The 16,515-nt window shown below is 40.8% G+C and overlaps 1 protein-coding gene and 1 long non-coding RNA gene across 2 annotated transcripts in view; both read left to right on the plus strand.

Moving 5' to 3' along the window:
- pex14 (peroxisomal biogenesis factor 14) overlaps positions 1-16,515 on the plus strand; it is a 104,848-nt gene that overhangs the window by 5,869 nt on the left and 82,464 nt on the right. Inside the window, exon 2 of the mRNA XM_021616103.3 lies at positions 6,233-6,277. Within this exon, the coding sequence (XP_021471778.3) occupies positions 6,233-6,277 (45 nt within the window). The remainder of the gene's footprint in view (positions 1-6,232; positions 6,278-16,515) is intronic.
- On the plus strand, positions 813-3,030 carry LOC149981266 (uncharacterized). Its single transcript, XR_016483319.1, has 2 exons — positions 813-912; positions 1,232-3,030. It is a non-coding gene; the product is annotated as an uncharacterized LOC149981266 (long non-coding RNA).

The following is a 16,515-nucleotide window of genomic DNA, read 5'->3' on the forward strand; positions in this document are numbered from 1 at the left end:
TATTTTATGATATTTACTTTACCTTCTATAGAGGTATTTGAAGGTTTGGTTTGTTAAATGTGATAAGCCATGTGTCAGTTTTCATAGTTTACTTCGCTACTTGAGTCATCTCTCTCCACTCTTTCTCTCCGTGCCACTATCCACACAGACCAGACCTACCCTGTCACTCAAGGAGTGTATTCGATGTTACTCAACCACGAGACACTTGCGTTCATTCTGCATGGCCAATGCAGCACATGTAACAATGTTGATGGCAACAATGCTGTTTTCACTTTGCTTCTTAATTTAAATCCACTAGCATTCTATAATAACACGATTAGTTTGTGTTTCTTACATCAGCAAGTTTGTCTCTTCTTAGCAAGTTGCCCTAAATCTTGTGAGGCGCTAATTGTTCGCCGCTAATGCTAACAGTCAATTTCTTCCACACCGATCTCGATTAAACCATTTCTGTATCAACTTTGCTTTTTGCACAGGGGCATTGTCATGCTGAAACAGGAAAGGGCTTTCCCCAAACTGATGCCACAATGTTGGAAGTGTAGAATCTTCTAGAATGTCATTGTATGCTGTAGCGTTTAGATTTGCCCATGAAAAACAGGCCCAGACCATTATTCCTACTTCAGCAAACTTTACAGTTAGCTCTAGGGTTTTTCTGGAAATTTTCCATGGGAAGTTGAGTCCTGGAATTTTGCTTAAATTCATTTTAAAAAAAAACAGCTTAACAGGGAACCTTTTTTGTGGGATACACATAAGGCAATTCTAGGTCTTGTGTCATAAACTATCCCCAATTCAATGGAATTGCAACCCTCTGCATGCACAGCTGATTCTTCCTTCACATGTACAGCTGATTCTCAAGATCTTGCACACAAATGAGATACTGCTACACTGTCTGAGCTAAGGACTACACGCTTTCTGGTAAGTTTTGATTACAAAACTGGGTGAGTATATGTTATGACATACATGGTTTTTTGTTAACTAGTAGATAGTAGCCTACAGAAAAATGTTTTAATCATTTATAACTTGTTAACAATTTCTGCTAGTTAGTTTTTTGCCATCATGTGGGTTTTAGCTTGCTTGAGCCTGCTAACTGAGGAGTGTTAATTCACCTGTTTCCATACATGTTTAATTTTAAAACAATCTTACAAAGGAGTTGTTTAATCTAACTTCTTAACTATTTGTCTGTACATGGAATTGTATTTGTTTTGTTACAATTTTTTTCTTCTAATCTTTACAGGAAAGTGCCACAGTCTGATGTGAGGAGACATTTCACTCCAGCTAATGTAGAAGGAAAAGCTGTGTACATTTGCAAATACTGTGCCAAATCATATGTGAAGAATGCAACAAAGATGCAGAATCATCTGGCCAAGTGCATGAAGTTCCCTCAGCGCTCACAACAAGCAACCTCTGACAAAAGTCCCTCTACTTCTATTCGAGGTGAAAATTATGAATCAGACACCTTATCGATAGCAACAGCTCATGGTCCTCCTGGAATCAGAAGTTTGGAGGAACGTAGTCAGAGAAATGGAGGAACGTAGTCAGAGAAATGCTGATGACTGTCTTGCTCGAGCTGTATATGCAACTGGTTCACCTCTGATGCTCACAGGCAATGTGTATTGGAAGAGATTTCTGAATGTTCTTTGCCCAGGATACACCCCTCCAACCAGACATGCTTTATCTACTCATTTGCTGCATGCAGAGTTCAACATAGTTCAAGTGTAGGTCAAGCAAATCATAGTGAAAGCAGACTGTATTGCAATCATCTCTGATGGGTTGTCGAATGTTCGTGGGCAAGGAATAATTAACTACATCATCTCCACTCCTCAACCAGTATTCTGCAAGAGCACAGACACAAGGGACAACAGACACACCGGTCTCTACATTGCAGATGAGCTGAAGGCAGTCATCAATGACTTTGGACCACAGAAGGTATTTGCACTGGTGACAGACAATGATGCGAACATGAAGGCTGCTTGGCTGTGCTGCTCATGCATTGGATCTGCTCCTCAAGCACATCATGGCACTGAAAACATTGGATACACTCTACAAGAGAAACAATGAAATGGCTAGGTATGTGAAGGGTCATCAAGTTATAGCAGCAATCTACCTCACCAAGCAAAGTGAGAAGAAAAAGAGCACCACATTCAAGCTTCCCAGCAACACCCGTTGGGGTGGTGTTGTCATCATGTTTGACAGTCTCCAGGAGGGGAAGGAGTCTCCAAGAAATGGCCATATCACAGTCTGCCAAAATGGATCGGGTGATCAAGAGGATCCTCCTGGATGATGTGTTTTGGGAGAGAGTGGTAAGCAGCCTAAAACTCCTGCCTGAAGCCCATTCACGCCGCAGCGTACATGTTGAGCCCAAGTATGCTGGCAAAAGCATCCTGTCTTGTGCAGAGATCAACAAGGCATATGGTGTCATCACTACCGTGTCTCACCACTGTGGCCTGGATGAGGGCAAGGTTCTTAACAGTCTGGCAAAGTACACTTCCAAGCAAGGGCTTTGGGATGGAGATGCAATATGGCAGTTGTGCCAACATATCTCATCAGCCACCTGGTGGAGGGGACTTTGTGGATCTGTGGCTCTTTCCCCTGTTGCCTCCATCATCCTCCAAATCCCACCAACATCAGCCGCCTCAGAGCTCAACTGGTCCTTGTTTGGGAACACACACCAAAGCACGAAACAGGCTGACCAATACAAGGGTTGAAAAATCGCTGGCCATCCAGGCAAATTTGAGGCTTTTTGAGCCTGACAAATAGCCATCCTCAACAAGGTTGGAAAGTGACAGTGAAGATGAGGCCTCCGAGTCTGATGTTCAAGAGGTGGACATTGAGGATGTCCAGGGAGCAGACGTGGAAGCCTGAGAGGAAGACAACCAAAGCTTTAGTTTCCTTTTACAGATGTATGTTGAAAACATTTTTGGGAGATGCGATGGATTATTGGGGATAATTTAATATTTCCTTTTTGTTGTTCAGTGAAATCATCCCAAGTGAAGAGTCAACTAATTTAATTAAAGTTCAATCCATAACTAAATAGTTTTTTTTATTTCTATTGGAAGGATTTAATCATTTGCAATTATTTCTACTGGTAAGGTAAAATGTTTGTTTCTGTCTCCATACGATATGGCAAGTATATCCAATGCAAAAAACATCTACATTTAAATTATATTCATATTATTTTCCATATATTTCTGTTAATTCCCACGGAAAGTTTCCACCTCTGAATATTCCCCAAAATGTGCAACCCTAGTTGGCACTATACATTCAGGCAGGTAGCGTTCTCCTGGCATCCGCCAAACCCAGATTCGCCCATTGGACTGCGAGATGGTGAAGCGGGACTCATTACTCCAGAGAATGCGTTTCCACTGCTCCAGAGTCCAATGGCGGCGTGCTTTACACCACTCTAGCCGACGCTTGGCATTGTGCATGGTGACCTTAAGCTTGTGTGCGGCTGCTCGGCCATGGAAACCCATTTAATGAAGCTCCTGACGAACAGGTTGTGTACTGAAGTTGCTTTCAGAGGCAGATTGGAACTCGGTAGTGAGTGTTGCAATTGAGGACAGACGATTTTTACGTGCTACGCGCTTCAGCACTCGGTGGTCCCGTTCTGTGAGTTTATGTGGCCTACTACTTTGCGTCTGAGCCGTTGTTTCTTCTAGATTTTTCCACTTCACAATAACAGCACTTACAGTTGACCGGGGCAGCTCTAGAAGGGCAGAAATTTGATGAACTGACTTGTTGGAGGTGGCATCCTATGACGGTTGAAAGTCATTGAGCTCTTCAGTAAGGCCATTCTACTGCCAATGTTTGTCTATGGAGATTACATGTCTGTGTGCTCAATTTTATACACCTGTCAGCAATGGGTGTGGCTAAAATAGCCGAATCCAATAATTTGAAGGGGTGTCCACCTACTTTTGTATATACTTTTCCCACATTTTGTTAATTTACAGCCTTATTCTAAAATTGATTAAAAGTCAAAAAAAGTATTCAAAGATACCTTATTTACATAAGTGTTCAGACCCTTTGCTATGGGACTCGAAATTGAGCTCCGGTACCTCCTGTATACATTGATCATCCTTGAGATGTTCCTACAACTTGATTTGTAGTCCACCTGTGGTAAATTATATTGATTGGACATGATTTGGAAAGGCACACACCTGTCTATATAAGGTCCCACAGTTGACAGTGCCTATCAGAGCAAAAACCAAGCCATGAGGTCGAAGCAATTGTCTGTAGAGACTCGAGACAGGATTGTGTCGAGGCACCAACCTGGGGAAGGGTACCAACACATTTCTGCAGCATTGAAGTTCCCCAAGAACACAGTGGCCTCCATTCTTAAAAATAAGTTTATAGCCAGCTCTAGGAAGAGCCTTGGTGGTTGTCTGGCCAAACTGAGCAATCGGGGGACAAGGGCCTTGGTCAGGGAGGTTATGAAGAACCCAATGGTCAATCTGACAGCTCTTGAGTTCCTCTGTGGAGATGGGAGAAACTTCCAGAAAGACAACCATCTCTGCAACACTCCACCAATCATGCCTTTATGGTAGAGTGGCCAGACAGAAGCCACTCCTCAGTAAATGTCACATGACAGCCCGTTGGAGTTTTCCAAAAGGCACCTAAAGGACTCCGACCATGAGAAACGAGATTCTCTGGTGTGATGAAACCAAGATTAAGCTCTGTGGCCTGAATGCCAAGTGTCACATCTGGAGGAAACCTGGCACCATCCCTACGGTGAAGCATGGTGGTGGCAGCATCATGCTGTGGGGATGTTTTTCAGCGATAGGGGCTGGGAGACTAGCCCGGATCGAGGAATGGAGCAAAGTACAGAGAGATCCTTGATGAAAACACTTCTCCAGAGCACTCAGAACCTTAGACTGGGGGCAAAGGTTCACCTTCCAACAGGACAACGACCCTAAGCACACAGCCGAGACAATGTAGGAGTGGCAGACTTGAGGCTGTAATCGCTGCCAAAGTTGCTTCAACAAAGTACTGAATAAAGGGTCTGAATACTTATGTAAATGTAATATTTCAGTTTATTTGTAATAAATTTGCAAAAATGTCTATAAACCTGTTTTTGCTTGGTTATGAGTTATGTGTAGATTGATGAGGGGTGGGGGGGAATCTAATCCATTTTAGAATAAGGATGTAACGTGGGAAAAAGTCAAGGGGTTTGAATACTTTCTGAATACACTGTATTGTAGCCTGCCTGGAGTGGACCTGGGTCCGAGCCGTAGTCGTGTCATGTAACAGTTTCCTACAGAATGTCAAAATGGAGATTAAGCCTATGCTTCAGGAACTACAAATACAATATAGCTGGTGCTATATTACAGGAGTTTATCAGGTTTATGGCCGAAATGTGACAAGTGAATGGAACTGTCTGAAGATTTTTTTCCCCCAACTGATTCAACTAGATTTGCCTAAATATTTTAGGCCCTCAATAATGTGCTTACTTTACATCAGCAACCCAGGAATTAGTGCAACATTTGCTTTGTCATCCATTGCTGTGAAGACCGAACTAACAGTGTCAGGCCTACATGCGGAACTGAGACAGACAAGATAACATAATTTGATTTCCGAAATGTAAATTATTCAGACCTTATCTTAAATGTCGTCTTCTACCCTATCATACCCTTCAGGCAGACCTGGGCCTCTGGGCATGGGACTCTCGAAACGGACATATCTTACATATTACATTTGTATTATTATACACTAAATAAAATGTCCTGACAATGTTAAGGATGTTTTGTTCTCCATTTTGTGAATGTTACCATTGTACTATGTCAATATCCTCTTAATACAAAGTTGTTCTAATTAGGCTATTGATAGTTGTTGGCCCATGCCTAATGTTGTTTTTAGAAACCCTTTTGATAAATTAGGCCTAGATTTTGTACTAAGATTTTTAGTCTTCAAATGGTGTAGGCCTAAGCTATTTATTATTATCTGACTAATATACTAAAGATCTAATGGTCCTTAACCTGCTTTTCTATACAATTTGCGATCTATACTATATAGATATTTTGTTCAGGCTGCTGTAATTCACATGTTCATCTAACCTTTGGCATCTTGGATTTTCAAGCATGTGCCGACTGTGTACAGAGAGAGCCTATTCAGGCTACATGAATGTCCCCTGTGGCAGTGTACTTCTGAGTATCATTTGCTGAAATATTAGACAAATCCAACCCGCACGCTCCACATTGCCAGTAGGTGGAGCTCTAATCCAAGCATCTGTTCATGTTTTCAGCCTCGTGCTCCGTCCAGAGATGAAGTTGCCCCCAGAGAAGCACTGGTAAGATGACATCACTGTGTTCTGCACAACTAACCAAGTGAAACCCTCCACTGTTTACCAGCTTATTTCTAGTCCTATTTTCACTAGGCAGAGAGTGAACACAAAGCCCTATTCAATCAAAACTAAGGCTAAACAGGATTTTTTTTTTTTAGATAAGTAAAAAAAATACTGTTTTTCATGAACATGTTTAGATAGTTCAACACTGTTTTGTTGACTTTAAATGAAGCAATGTGAAATTAAATGACCCTTTCCTGGAAGAATGCTTCTTATTTTCTGTAAACGTGTGTTAGAGATTGGTATTGAATAGCTTATCTTTTTATTAGCTGTTGAAAGTCTCTTTCAAAGGGGCTGTAGGCCTACATTTTAATTGCCCACTACCACGCCCTGCATCTTTCCATTTTTTATTCCCTTATGTCATGTATGATTTTCCTCCTAAACCACAGATGAAAAGCGTTTTCCTTGCTAGTTAGTTTATTCTTAACAAATATGTCCGTTAGGCCTCATTTTATTTTGCATCAGAATCTGTGCTCCTTTCAAACCTTTCAGAATGCTGTTAAAGTACTGTTGTGTTTTTGTTTTGTAAGTTTAATGGCATGATGTGCAACAATTTAATGGCATGATGAATTGGCCATTAAAACAAATACAGTGGAATAAAAAGGTAAACCTTGAACATGGCAATGGTCATTTCAACACCAAACAACCACATAGGATATTGCTTGCATTTCAAATGTTGTATCCAAGGATATTGATTGTAGTCATTCTTGTTTAGGTAGCCTCCTGTCCACACAAGGTGTCACTTACAGGATACGTTTAAGTTAAGACAAACCTTGTCACACAGATACAGTATGTGAGCTATGCAGCTCACATATCAGTCCACATATCAGTCCACTTAAAAAGAAAAAAGCAGTGAATGTTCATTCTTATCATGAACTTTGTTGTGGCTTGTAAGATGGAAGATTGTCCAGCTATCATTCATTGTTCAAGGGGACCAATTATCTGACAGTCACTTTGGAACCAGTGACTATCTAATAGGCTTCTTAATAAGATGATACTTCTAGTGTTTTGTCTTTGAGGAATAAAAAAAGGGACTTTTTGAACTGTTCTGCTACATTGATACGTCTCTTTAAAGTCAGGGGTCGATTGGATGTTTGAATTGTTGTACAAAGCTTTGATCTTCTACCATTGTGGTCCGAATGTGGTTCTAATGTGTGAGTAAGATTTAATTCTACAGTAACAGAATGATGCAGAGACAGATTTTTCCCTTTAAAAAAAAAAAAGTATTTTAAACAAAAGAACATTGATTGCAAAGTTAAACAAACCATACGACTCCATGCACAAGGACTACTTTTAATGACTTCCACAGAAAACTTTACAGAAAGTAAATTTTTTTTTGCAATTATCGTTTTTTTGTTTGTTTGTTTGGCATACATTTTAAACAAACCAATCTGAGTTTCAACATCATTCTGTTACTGTGGAATTGGCCAAAAGTGATAAGTGGAGTGAAAGGTCTAAACTGCTTTAGATACGCTCATGACTGAAGTCTGTGAGACTGTTTGGGCACTCTGGGTGCTTGCTATGGGTCCGCGTACTGTACCCACCGCACTAGTAACCTAGTGGCACTAGTAACCTAGTGGCACTAGTAGCCTAATATCTTACACACACGTCAACGCACCGGTGCGCCTCATAACAGGGATCCGATATGTATTCTTGAATACATCTGTGACACATTGTCTTAGTGTTCGCTCTTACCTTTCTCATTCGCTACTACCGAGGCTGATTTAATCCTGTCATGGGGTCATTGATTGTTGTAGTTTTCGCCTAGGCTTTATTTCAATTTAATTCATCTTTATCCAAGTGTGTTACCCCCCCCCCTCCCCTCTCCCCCATTCTTAAAAAGAGGATATATTCTTGTTATGAAGGTCCTGGTTCAAGACATGGTTGACATGTCCCCCCCCTCCCTCCTCTTTTTCCTCCTTTCTTTTTTTGATGAGCTGCTCTTTCCCAGTTAAGTGGATTATTACAGTAGGGATAATTCTTGTCACATGGCATTATTTGGATGAGGTGAATAATTGAAATTTGTGTCTGAAAGCATTTTATCTGGATGAGAGGAAGGGGACTGCTGGCAGGGGTTGGAGGGAGGAGGCTTCTAGGTGTGTGTGCGTGTGTGTGAGTGTCAGGCTAGGGACACCAGTCAATGTTAACAGGTTCTGACTCACCTCGCCCGATCAGCGGGCCCTGGCTTACCGAACGGCTCGGTAGCTCGGGTGAAGCCACTGCCACCACCGCCTCGGCCAGGGTGAGACACTGAGAAGGAACAGGTTTGGACCTGCAGTTTTTCTCTCAGCGGGCTGGCACAGACCGAGCGGTCCCTCCGGTTCACTGGAGTACTAGTTAGTCGCTCCCAGCTACCGCGGTTGCCTTGGGGGCTGGGGTTGTCCCTCTCATTCACTCGCCCGTCCCTGTCCTCACTTTGCCACTCACTGCCTCTCCTTCTCGCCTTCTTGCTTCTTTTACCCTCATTGCCCCCCATCAAATCTGTCCTTCCCCCTCCCAATTCTATCTAGTTCTCTGAAAAAAACTCCAATCGTTGTCATCAGAAAAATAGAACCATGTTTGTTTGTCAACCCCAGCTCGCACCATTCAATGTGGATATGCTAACGGGCATGACCTCTGGAAAGAGAGAGGAGCAGGTTGTTTCAATCTCACTGGCTGGCTGCTGTGTCTCCCATACTGTGTCTCTGCATAGGCTGGGGCTCTACATGATGCTGTGGAAGTGTTGTGTACAGCTGGCCCTCAGGGAACCAAGAGGGGGGGGGGGGTGTGCGTATGCAACTATGTGTGTGGGTGCATGTATAGTGTGTGTGTACAGTAGGCCTATGTGCGCATGTGTGTTTAGGGGTGCTAGGTTGGAGGAGCAGAGGGAGGAGGTAATGGGAGGGGGGGAAAGTTGTAAGAAGAACATCCCGGTCTCACACAACTTCAAAAGCTCCCCTTCCCCAGGATATTAAGCGACTGTGATGAAAAATTTAGCGAGCGTTAAATAAGGCGCTTTGAAGTGATCTGTTTTGGCTCAGCAGTCTCTGAATTTCCGTAGCCCCTCTGCTATCACCATCATGCTAGCTAGCTAGAGAGAGAGAGAAAATGAAAATGCATAAAGCCCAGGAGTTGGGTGGGGGGGGGCTGAAGAGATGCCAACGTATATGTTGGAAGTACTGCCAGTGGCATGGGTCAAGACTGCTTCTGCTCCCCCTGGTCTATCTCTACCTCTTTCCTCCTAATTTTCCCCTTTTCTTCTGCTATTCTTCCCTGTTCCCATGAGCCCTGGCAGACATACAGTCCCATCAGAAAGTATTCACACCCCTTTTTACCCCCACATTTTGTTGTTACAAAGTGGGATTCAAATATATTATTTTTTTGTTAACAATCTACACAAATTACTCTGTCAAAGCGGAAGAAAAATTCTAACATTGGTATAAAAAAAATATTTTAAAAAGTCTGTTGGAAAGCAGACTGAACCAGGTTTTCCTCTAGGAGTTTACCTGTGCTTAGATCTATTCTGTTTATTTTTATCCCACCCAAAAATCCATTGTCCTTGCTGATGACAAGCATACCCATAACATGATGCAGCCATCAACATGCTTGAAAATATGAAGTGGTGCCCCAAACATAACACTTTGTATTCAGGACATAAAGTTAATTTCTTTGCCACCTATGTTAGAGTTTTACTTATACCTTATTGCAAACAGGCTTCCTTTTCACTCTGCCAATAAGGTTAGGTGTTGTGGAGTAACTACAATGTTGTTGATCCATCCTCAGTTTTGTCCTGTCACAGCCATTAAATGTCTGCCAATAGGTGCCCTTTGTGAGGCATTGGAACATCTCCCTGGTCTTTGTGGTTGAATCTGTGGTTGAAATTTGTTGCTCAACTTGAGGGACCTTACAGATAATTGTATGTGTGGGGTAGAGAGTTGTGGTAGTAATTCAAAAATCCTGTTAAACACTATTATTGCACACCGAGTGAGTCCATTCAACTTAATGTGATTTTTTTACTCGTGAAACTATTTAGGCCTGCCACAACAAAGGGGTTAAATACTTATTGACTCAAGACGATTCAGATTTTCATTTTTAATTTGTATTAATAAAAATAATAATAATTCCACTTTGACATTATGGAGTATTGTGTGTAGGCCAGTAACACATTTTTCAGTTTAATCCATTTTAAATTCAGGCTTTAACACAACAAAATGTGAATACGTGCTGAAGGCCATGTATGTTCTTCAAATGCCTGTTTTGAAAACAACATTTTGATTCTGTTGGGGGTGTAAGTCCCATGTGACATGATAGTGATATCAGGAAGTCATGAGGTCCCCAGGAGCCTAACTTGTGATCCCCCCCCCCCCCCAAGTAGTTAAAAAATAATATTTGTCCTCCATAGCCAACATTTGAACAAAATGCAAATGAAGAATTGTTGTAATGTGTAAAACATTTGACAACTTTTTAAAGCGGCAAGCTATAAATTGAGGACTACAAATCTGACACCAATCAGATATGGGTGAATAATAGCTGACACATTGAAGTCACCTAGCTTGCCACATTTAGCTAACTACTAGGCTACAGTACTAGTTTTGTAATGGAGGAAAATCTTCTTGATTTAATAAAAAAAACATAAGACAACATGTCTGAAAACAAGAAGCCTCTCACTGATGTCACATTTATTTAGAAAGGCCTATGTGTTTTCATATTGAACAAACTGTTACAACACTCCATATTCCTTATTCCAACAGAATAAGCAATGATATTCAGTAATGGGTCCAGTAGGGTGTTACTTAGTCTGTCAGAAAACTAGGCTGCAATTTAGTTTGTCTAGGGAACCTTCCTTTTAGATTTTTCTTTTTTCCTCTTTGCTCATTACTTTAATTGTAATTGTAATCCTTTATTGGAGCTGTCTGCAGTAAAGGAGAATTATGATCAGAGTGGGGGCGCGAGCCACAGAGATATTTCATGATTATTGGAGAAGACGGTCACTAGGTGGCAGCCAGTATTTCGGCCTTACTGTGATTACTGGGTTGGGAATTGATGATTGTGTGAGAGACTGAGTATGTGTGTTAGCTGGTGGTTCTAGCTGCTTCTACCCAAACACTCTCCGAGCTTAAAAATATAAAAATTCAGTGCAAAAGCATCTGAATAACGCCTGACGCCTCATGCTCTATGTATTGTACGTCTGACATTTGTTCTGACGAGCTATGTTAGTGTTTGCTTTATAGATCTGTCCTTCGTATTGAGTGGAGGTCCTCTTTCGGGGGTTTCATGCACATTGAACAGAAAAAAACTGTTTTGCAGAGCCTCCCTAGGGAACACAATCTATGGTATTTTGTGGGGCACACAATATACCATAATGCTATATTATTACACCATATGGAGTTTGTGTTGTGAAAAAAAAAAAAAACGAATTTCTTTCAGTGCATTTTGTAACACTTGTCAAAGTTGTCCACTTAGTTGAGCGTACTTCTTAGGTCTTGGTGAACCTGTCTCTGAGACTCAATTTCTCCGAGTCGCTCTTGTTGTGCATCTATTCGATGTGTTTGTGTCAGTGGTTAATGATACAGGAAGGACCCACTGTTTTATTGTTGCTGTGTTGCACTTTTTTCCTCCCCCCTCACCCCCCTGGTAGCCTCCTTAGAGGACTCTGTATGAATTCTCACTGTCATGTCCAAGGACGAGTGGCGCAGGGTCAGCTAATTGCTTTTATGATTATGATTTCACGTCAGATTTATCGTGCATGCTCGGAGCACATCTTCCAGGTCTGCCGACACTGCTGGCTTCTCAAAATGAGTTTACTGCTCCTGGCTTGGACTTCTTCTTCTTCTTCTTCTTGTTTAAAGGTCCAATGCAGCAGTATTTATCTCAATATGAAATCATTTCTGAGTAACAATTAAGTACCTTACTGTGAGTTTTTTATTAAAATGGTTAAAAAGAAACAAAAATAGCTTCTTAGCAAAGACCAATTTCTCATGCAAGAATTTTGCTAGGACTGTCTGAGAGTAGTCTGAGTGAGTGGCCTTATTGGACTTGTGTAATGAGAAGGAATTGTAACCTGAGAACTAGCTGTTATTGGCAGAGAGGTGTGATTTATTATTATTTTGTTATTGATCTATTAACTTTTCCTTCTGGTGATGTCACCAGGGAGGCCAAAACTCCATCCCACCAAAACAAGCTGAAATTTCAGGCGGCCTTTTCAAACAACTCTTACACTAAAAAGGCATTACCATAATTTTCACAATTTACAGTGTTATTCCAACCTCGTAGTGTGGAAATGTGTATATATAAAACACATTTTTATAAAACACAATCACATTTTTGACTGAATTAGGCCTTTTAAGTGCAGGTCACACTTTTTGACTCATTAGACCAGAATGTGGGTGAATCAGACAGGCTTCCCCACCCCCATCCCTTTTGGCCACAAAATGCTCTTTCTCCAGCGGGTTCTTGAACGTGAGAAATATTGAGGTCATGATGAAGGGATGACACAGACAAGGATTCTTGCGCTTATAAAAAGGTCTGTTAGTAAATCTTTCCTCTTTATTTCTGTGTGCCAAATGTCTTTCTGATGTTGGTGATTTTCTTATGGTTCCACCCTGCTCTTTGAAAAGGATAAGTAGAGAGGAGTCCAAGCCAAATGTTTACTGTTTTGTGGTTTCTGCTCTGCTGCACCAGAACTGTGTTCCTCACTTCCTTTAAAGGGATACTTCGGGATTTTGGCAACGAGGCCCTTTATCTACTTACCCAGAATCAGATGAACTTGTGGATAGCATTTGTATGTCTCTGCGTGCAGTTTGAACAAATTTGCTAATTAATGATAGCGCTAGCTGTTCCTGTAGACTTCCAATCATTGCGCTAATGCTAGTTAGCGTTGGCTCGCAAAACTACTTCCAACTTCCTTCATACTGGATGCTGAGACATAAAATTTTTATCCATGAGTTCATCTCTAGGGATGTGGATTTTTAATTTCCAAAATCCCAAAGTATCCCTCTAATGCAGTGGGACACTTTTTTTCCCCCAATGTTGCCTCTTTTCTTTCTAAACTGTGAAAATGTTTAAGCTAATAATTAGCACATATATTTCATTGTTCATGTAAAGGATTGATTGTAAGGCTGTATTGATTTCATATTGTAAACTGTTCAGAGCCTCTTGTTCGCTGTAGTAGTTTTGACCTCACATTGACCCGTGGGCTAAGTTACAGTGCAATGGCAGATGCAGCCCAAAAGAATGACACTTTCTGGAAAGTTCAATTTTCAAACATTGAAGACTATGATTATGAAGAATTCCATCAACTTTAATTAGTGCTTTTGAATTTATTTGTAGAAATGTTAATCATAGCGACTACACTAATGCAAACAACATGGTAACAAAGCTATAATTTCCAAATTCTCTCATAAATTTGTGAGCTGTCATATGTTTGCTTAACATTATATAATTTTAAAACATTTTTAATTAGGGCGTAGTTAGTTTGTCTCAATATGCTTGGGAAAGAATCATCATTGAGTTGGGTTTTAACACTCACTACTGTTCCACTTTGTAATTATTTCGGCTTGATTTACCATTTGCGTCACATTTGTGTGCAGAATCGGAGAGCAGGGAAACTTGGGTCTGTGAGTGGCTCGTTTCTCACAGCGAGACTTGAAATCTCCAGATGAATCAGAGATGTCTACGCTGTCAAGACTGCTCACATCGCTCTCAGCCTCCAATGTCACTTTCAAGGCATAATTACACAAGTTGTGTTGATTAGTATGAGATGCAATTACGCCGGCTTTCCGCCGCAAATGGGGGATGTGATGCCTCTTGATTGACAGCAAGCATCCTGGCTTTAATAAGTAAATGACTATGGTAATTCAGGTACTGAGACCCTTTGATTTGTCAGCATCTTTTTCATTTTGGCGATGTCCTCTGATTTTAATGAACAGGAGGGTGATTGAAGCTCTCTCTCTCTCGTTCATTCGTTCATTTCTCTGGCCTGAAAGCATTGTCAGTAGGGGAGGCCCAAACTGTTTTGCAGGCCATATTCCAAATCCCTCCACTGATGCTGAATTCTGTTTCTTCTGATGGTTTGATCAAGTGTGTAAAAAGCATAATCTTGAAAGCTGCCTTTTGCCTGTACTACACTGTTGCACGGCTTTTTTCAGTTTTGTGGAAATAAGAGAAATGATTAGTAATTTACACTTCGGGGATTTTTTTTCATATATTTTTTATCTGGCTTCCCAGTGAGTTATTAGCTGTTAATTTGTCTGCCAGCTCCCCTGCAGCGGCAGATATTTGTTTAAATGGTGGGATTCCCTCAGTGCAATTGTAACTACTGTATACTTGGGAAAATGCTGCTGAGCTCTCTCTAATTATGTAACGCAATGCTTGTGCTGGTTAGTGGGAGAATATTAGGCCGAGCTATGAATAAGGAGAGCTAAAAAGTCACTTCACTTAAAGGGATAGTTCAGTATAATGACATATTTAGGTACACTATGTAATTTCGCTGAACTAGGCTTATCCCTTTAAAGTGTTTTCCAGACAGGAAAATTGACATGTATGTTCAGAAGCGAGAGCATATGTTGCTAACTAAAGGCCAAAGGCTTGCTATATTGCAAATGATATAGTAACCCATTATCTCAAAATCCACACATTTCTAAATTAAGTTTTGAAAGAATACTGAAATTTGAGAAGACTGACTTTTTATTAAGACTACCCCTTTAACACCATGTAGGACAACTGTCTTTTTAGACCATGCAGGCCCCATCTAAAAGTCAGATATCAGTCAGTCTTTACTAGATTTACACAATGACTTAAGGGAAATGCCCTTGTTAGTCTCACTAGAGCCCAGAGTCTGTTCATGCTGGTAACCCCCTACAGACTCATACATGTGCTGCATAAATATAATGAAATAATTTGCACTTGCACTCACTACCCCAGCTGTAATTTATATGGATTGAATGAGTGCTGCATTGTGGAAAAGCATGAGTGGACCAAACGCTCGTTTGTCACCTCTAATAAATGTTGGAATGTAAATTATGAAGTTATGCTTCAGATGTAAATGCACTTTATTTCAGTCCCTTAATGCAAAGACCCCACTCCAATACATTAAGACAAAGGGGGAGTCGGGTGGGGGATTTAACTTAGAATTCGGACTGTTTTCACAATCAATAATAAACACAAAAGACCGTAGATGGGGAACATTATAACATATCTGACGTCGAGTTCATAAATTATTGCTTGAAAGCAGGCTTGTACACCAAAAATGTAAATACATTAATGTTATTAATAATGTAGTGACTAATAGTTCTATCAAGACTGTAATAGCAGTTTAATGGAATATGACAGCAAGAATGTATTACACTTCTTACATTTAGATGGGACCTCATAGGACATTTATCAGGGATTTCTGAAACATATTTTCTTGATTATTTTGTTAAGCTAATTGCTTCTTTTCCCCACAACGTCTTCTCGGGGAGAGAGGAGAAAAAAAACACGTAATGGATATTAATTAATACGTGTCAGTTTTCTCAGTTTGATGAAAAATAATGAAAGGGAAACGCTAATAGGATTTTGGAGTTTCTCTGTGTGTGGTGCCCCGAGATTATGACTTTATCAAGGGTATCAGAATAAGATAGCACTCTATAAATGAGTAGAAATTCAGGTCTGCTGCTTATAATGAATGCAAACATTCCAAATAGAATATTTTGAATGTTTTAACTTAATTAGGCTACCATGGCCAATAGACAAGACACTGTACGTATCGAACACTCACTGTACCATGAGGTGATCTGCGTTTACATTAAATTCAAAAGTTTGAAGTTAAGCGTCTGTTGGTTTACACTGTTGGAACGAAGCACTTGGGGCTCTTCTGGCAAAGTCACTTCTGACAGTTCCAAATAATTTGTTTTCAGTCGGACAGGGTCATTGTATAGACTTGCTTTCTGAAAACTGTCTCATTCTCTTAGCTTAGGCTGGATCTTTGTTGTGAGGGAGCTGTCTCATTTTGTTAAACTAGACCCGTCCTCTCTCTGGACCTTAAATGTACATCTACACTGATAACCTGACTTTCCCACACTTTTGGGGGACATAGAGAAGAGCAGACATTATCAGTAGCCCGACATGACATCATCATCAGCCAGCCACCCCATAATATGGTAGACCCACTATACTCTCAGTGTATACTACTTGACTCTTGTCAGGAGATGTATGTGCCCACAGGC

The sequence above is a fragment of the Oncorhynchus mykiss genome, chromosome 9, assembly GCF_057628025.1.
Source record: "Oncorhynchus mykiss isolate SJ-2025 chromosome 9, ASM5762802v1, whole genome shotgun sequence".
NCBI classification, from domain to species: Eukaryota; Metazoa; Chordata; class Actinopteri; order Salmoniformes; family Salmonidae; genus Oncorhynchus; species Oncorhynchus mykiss.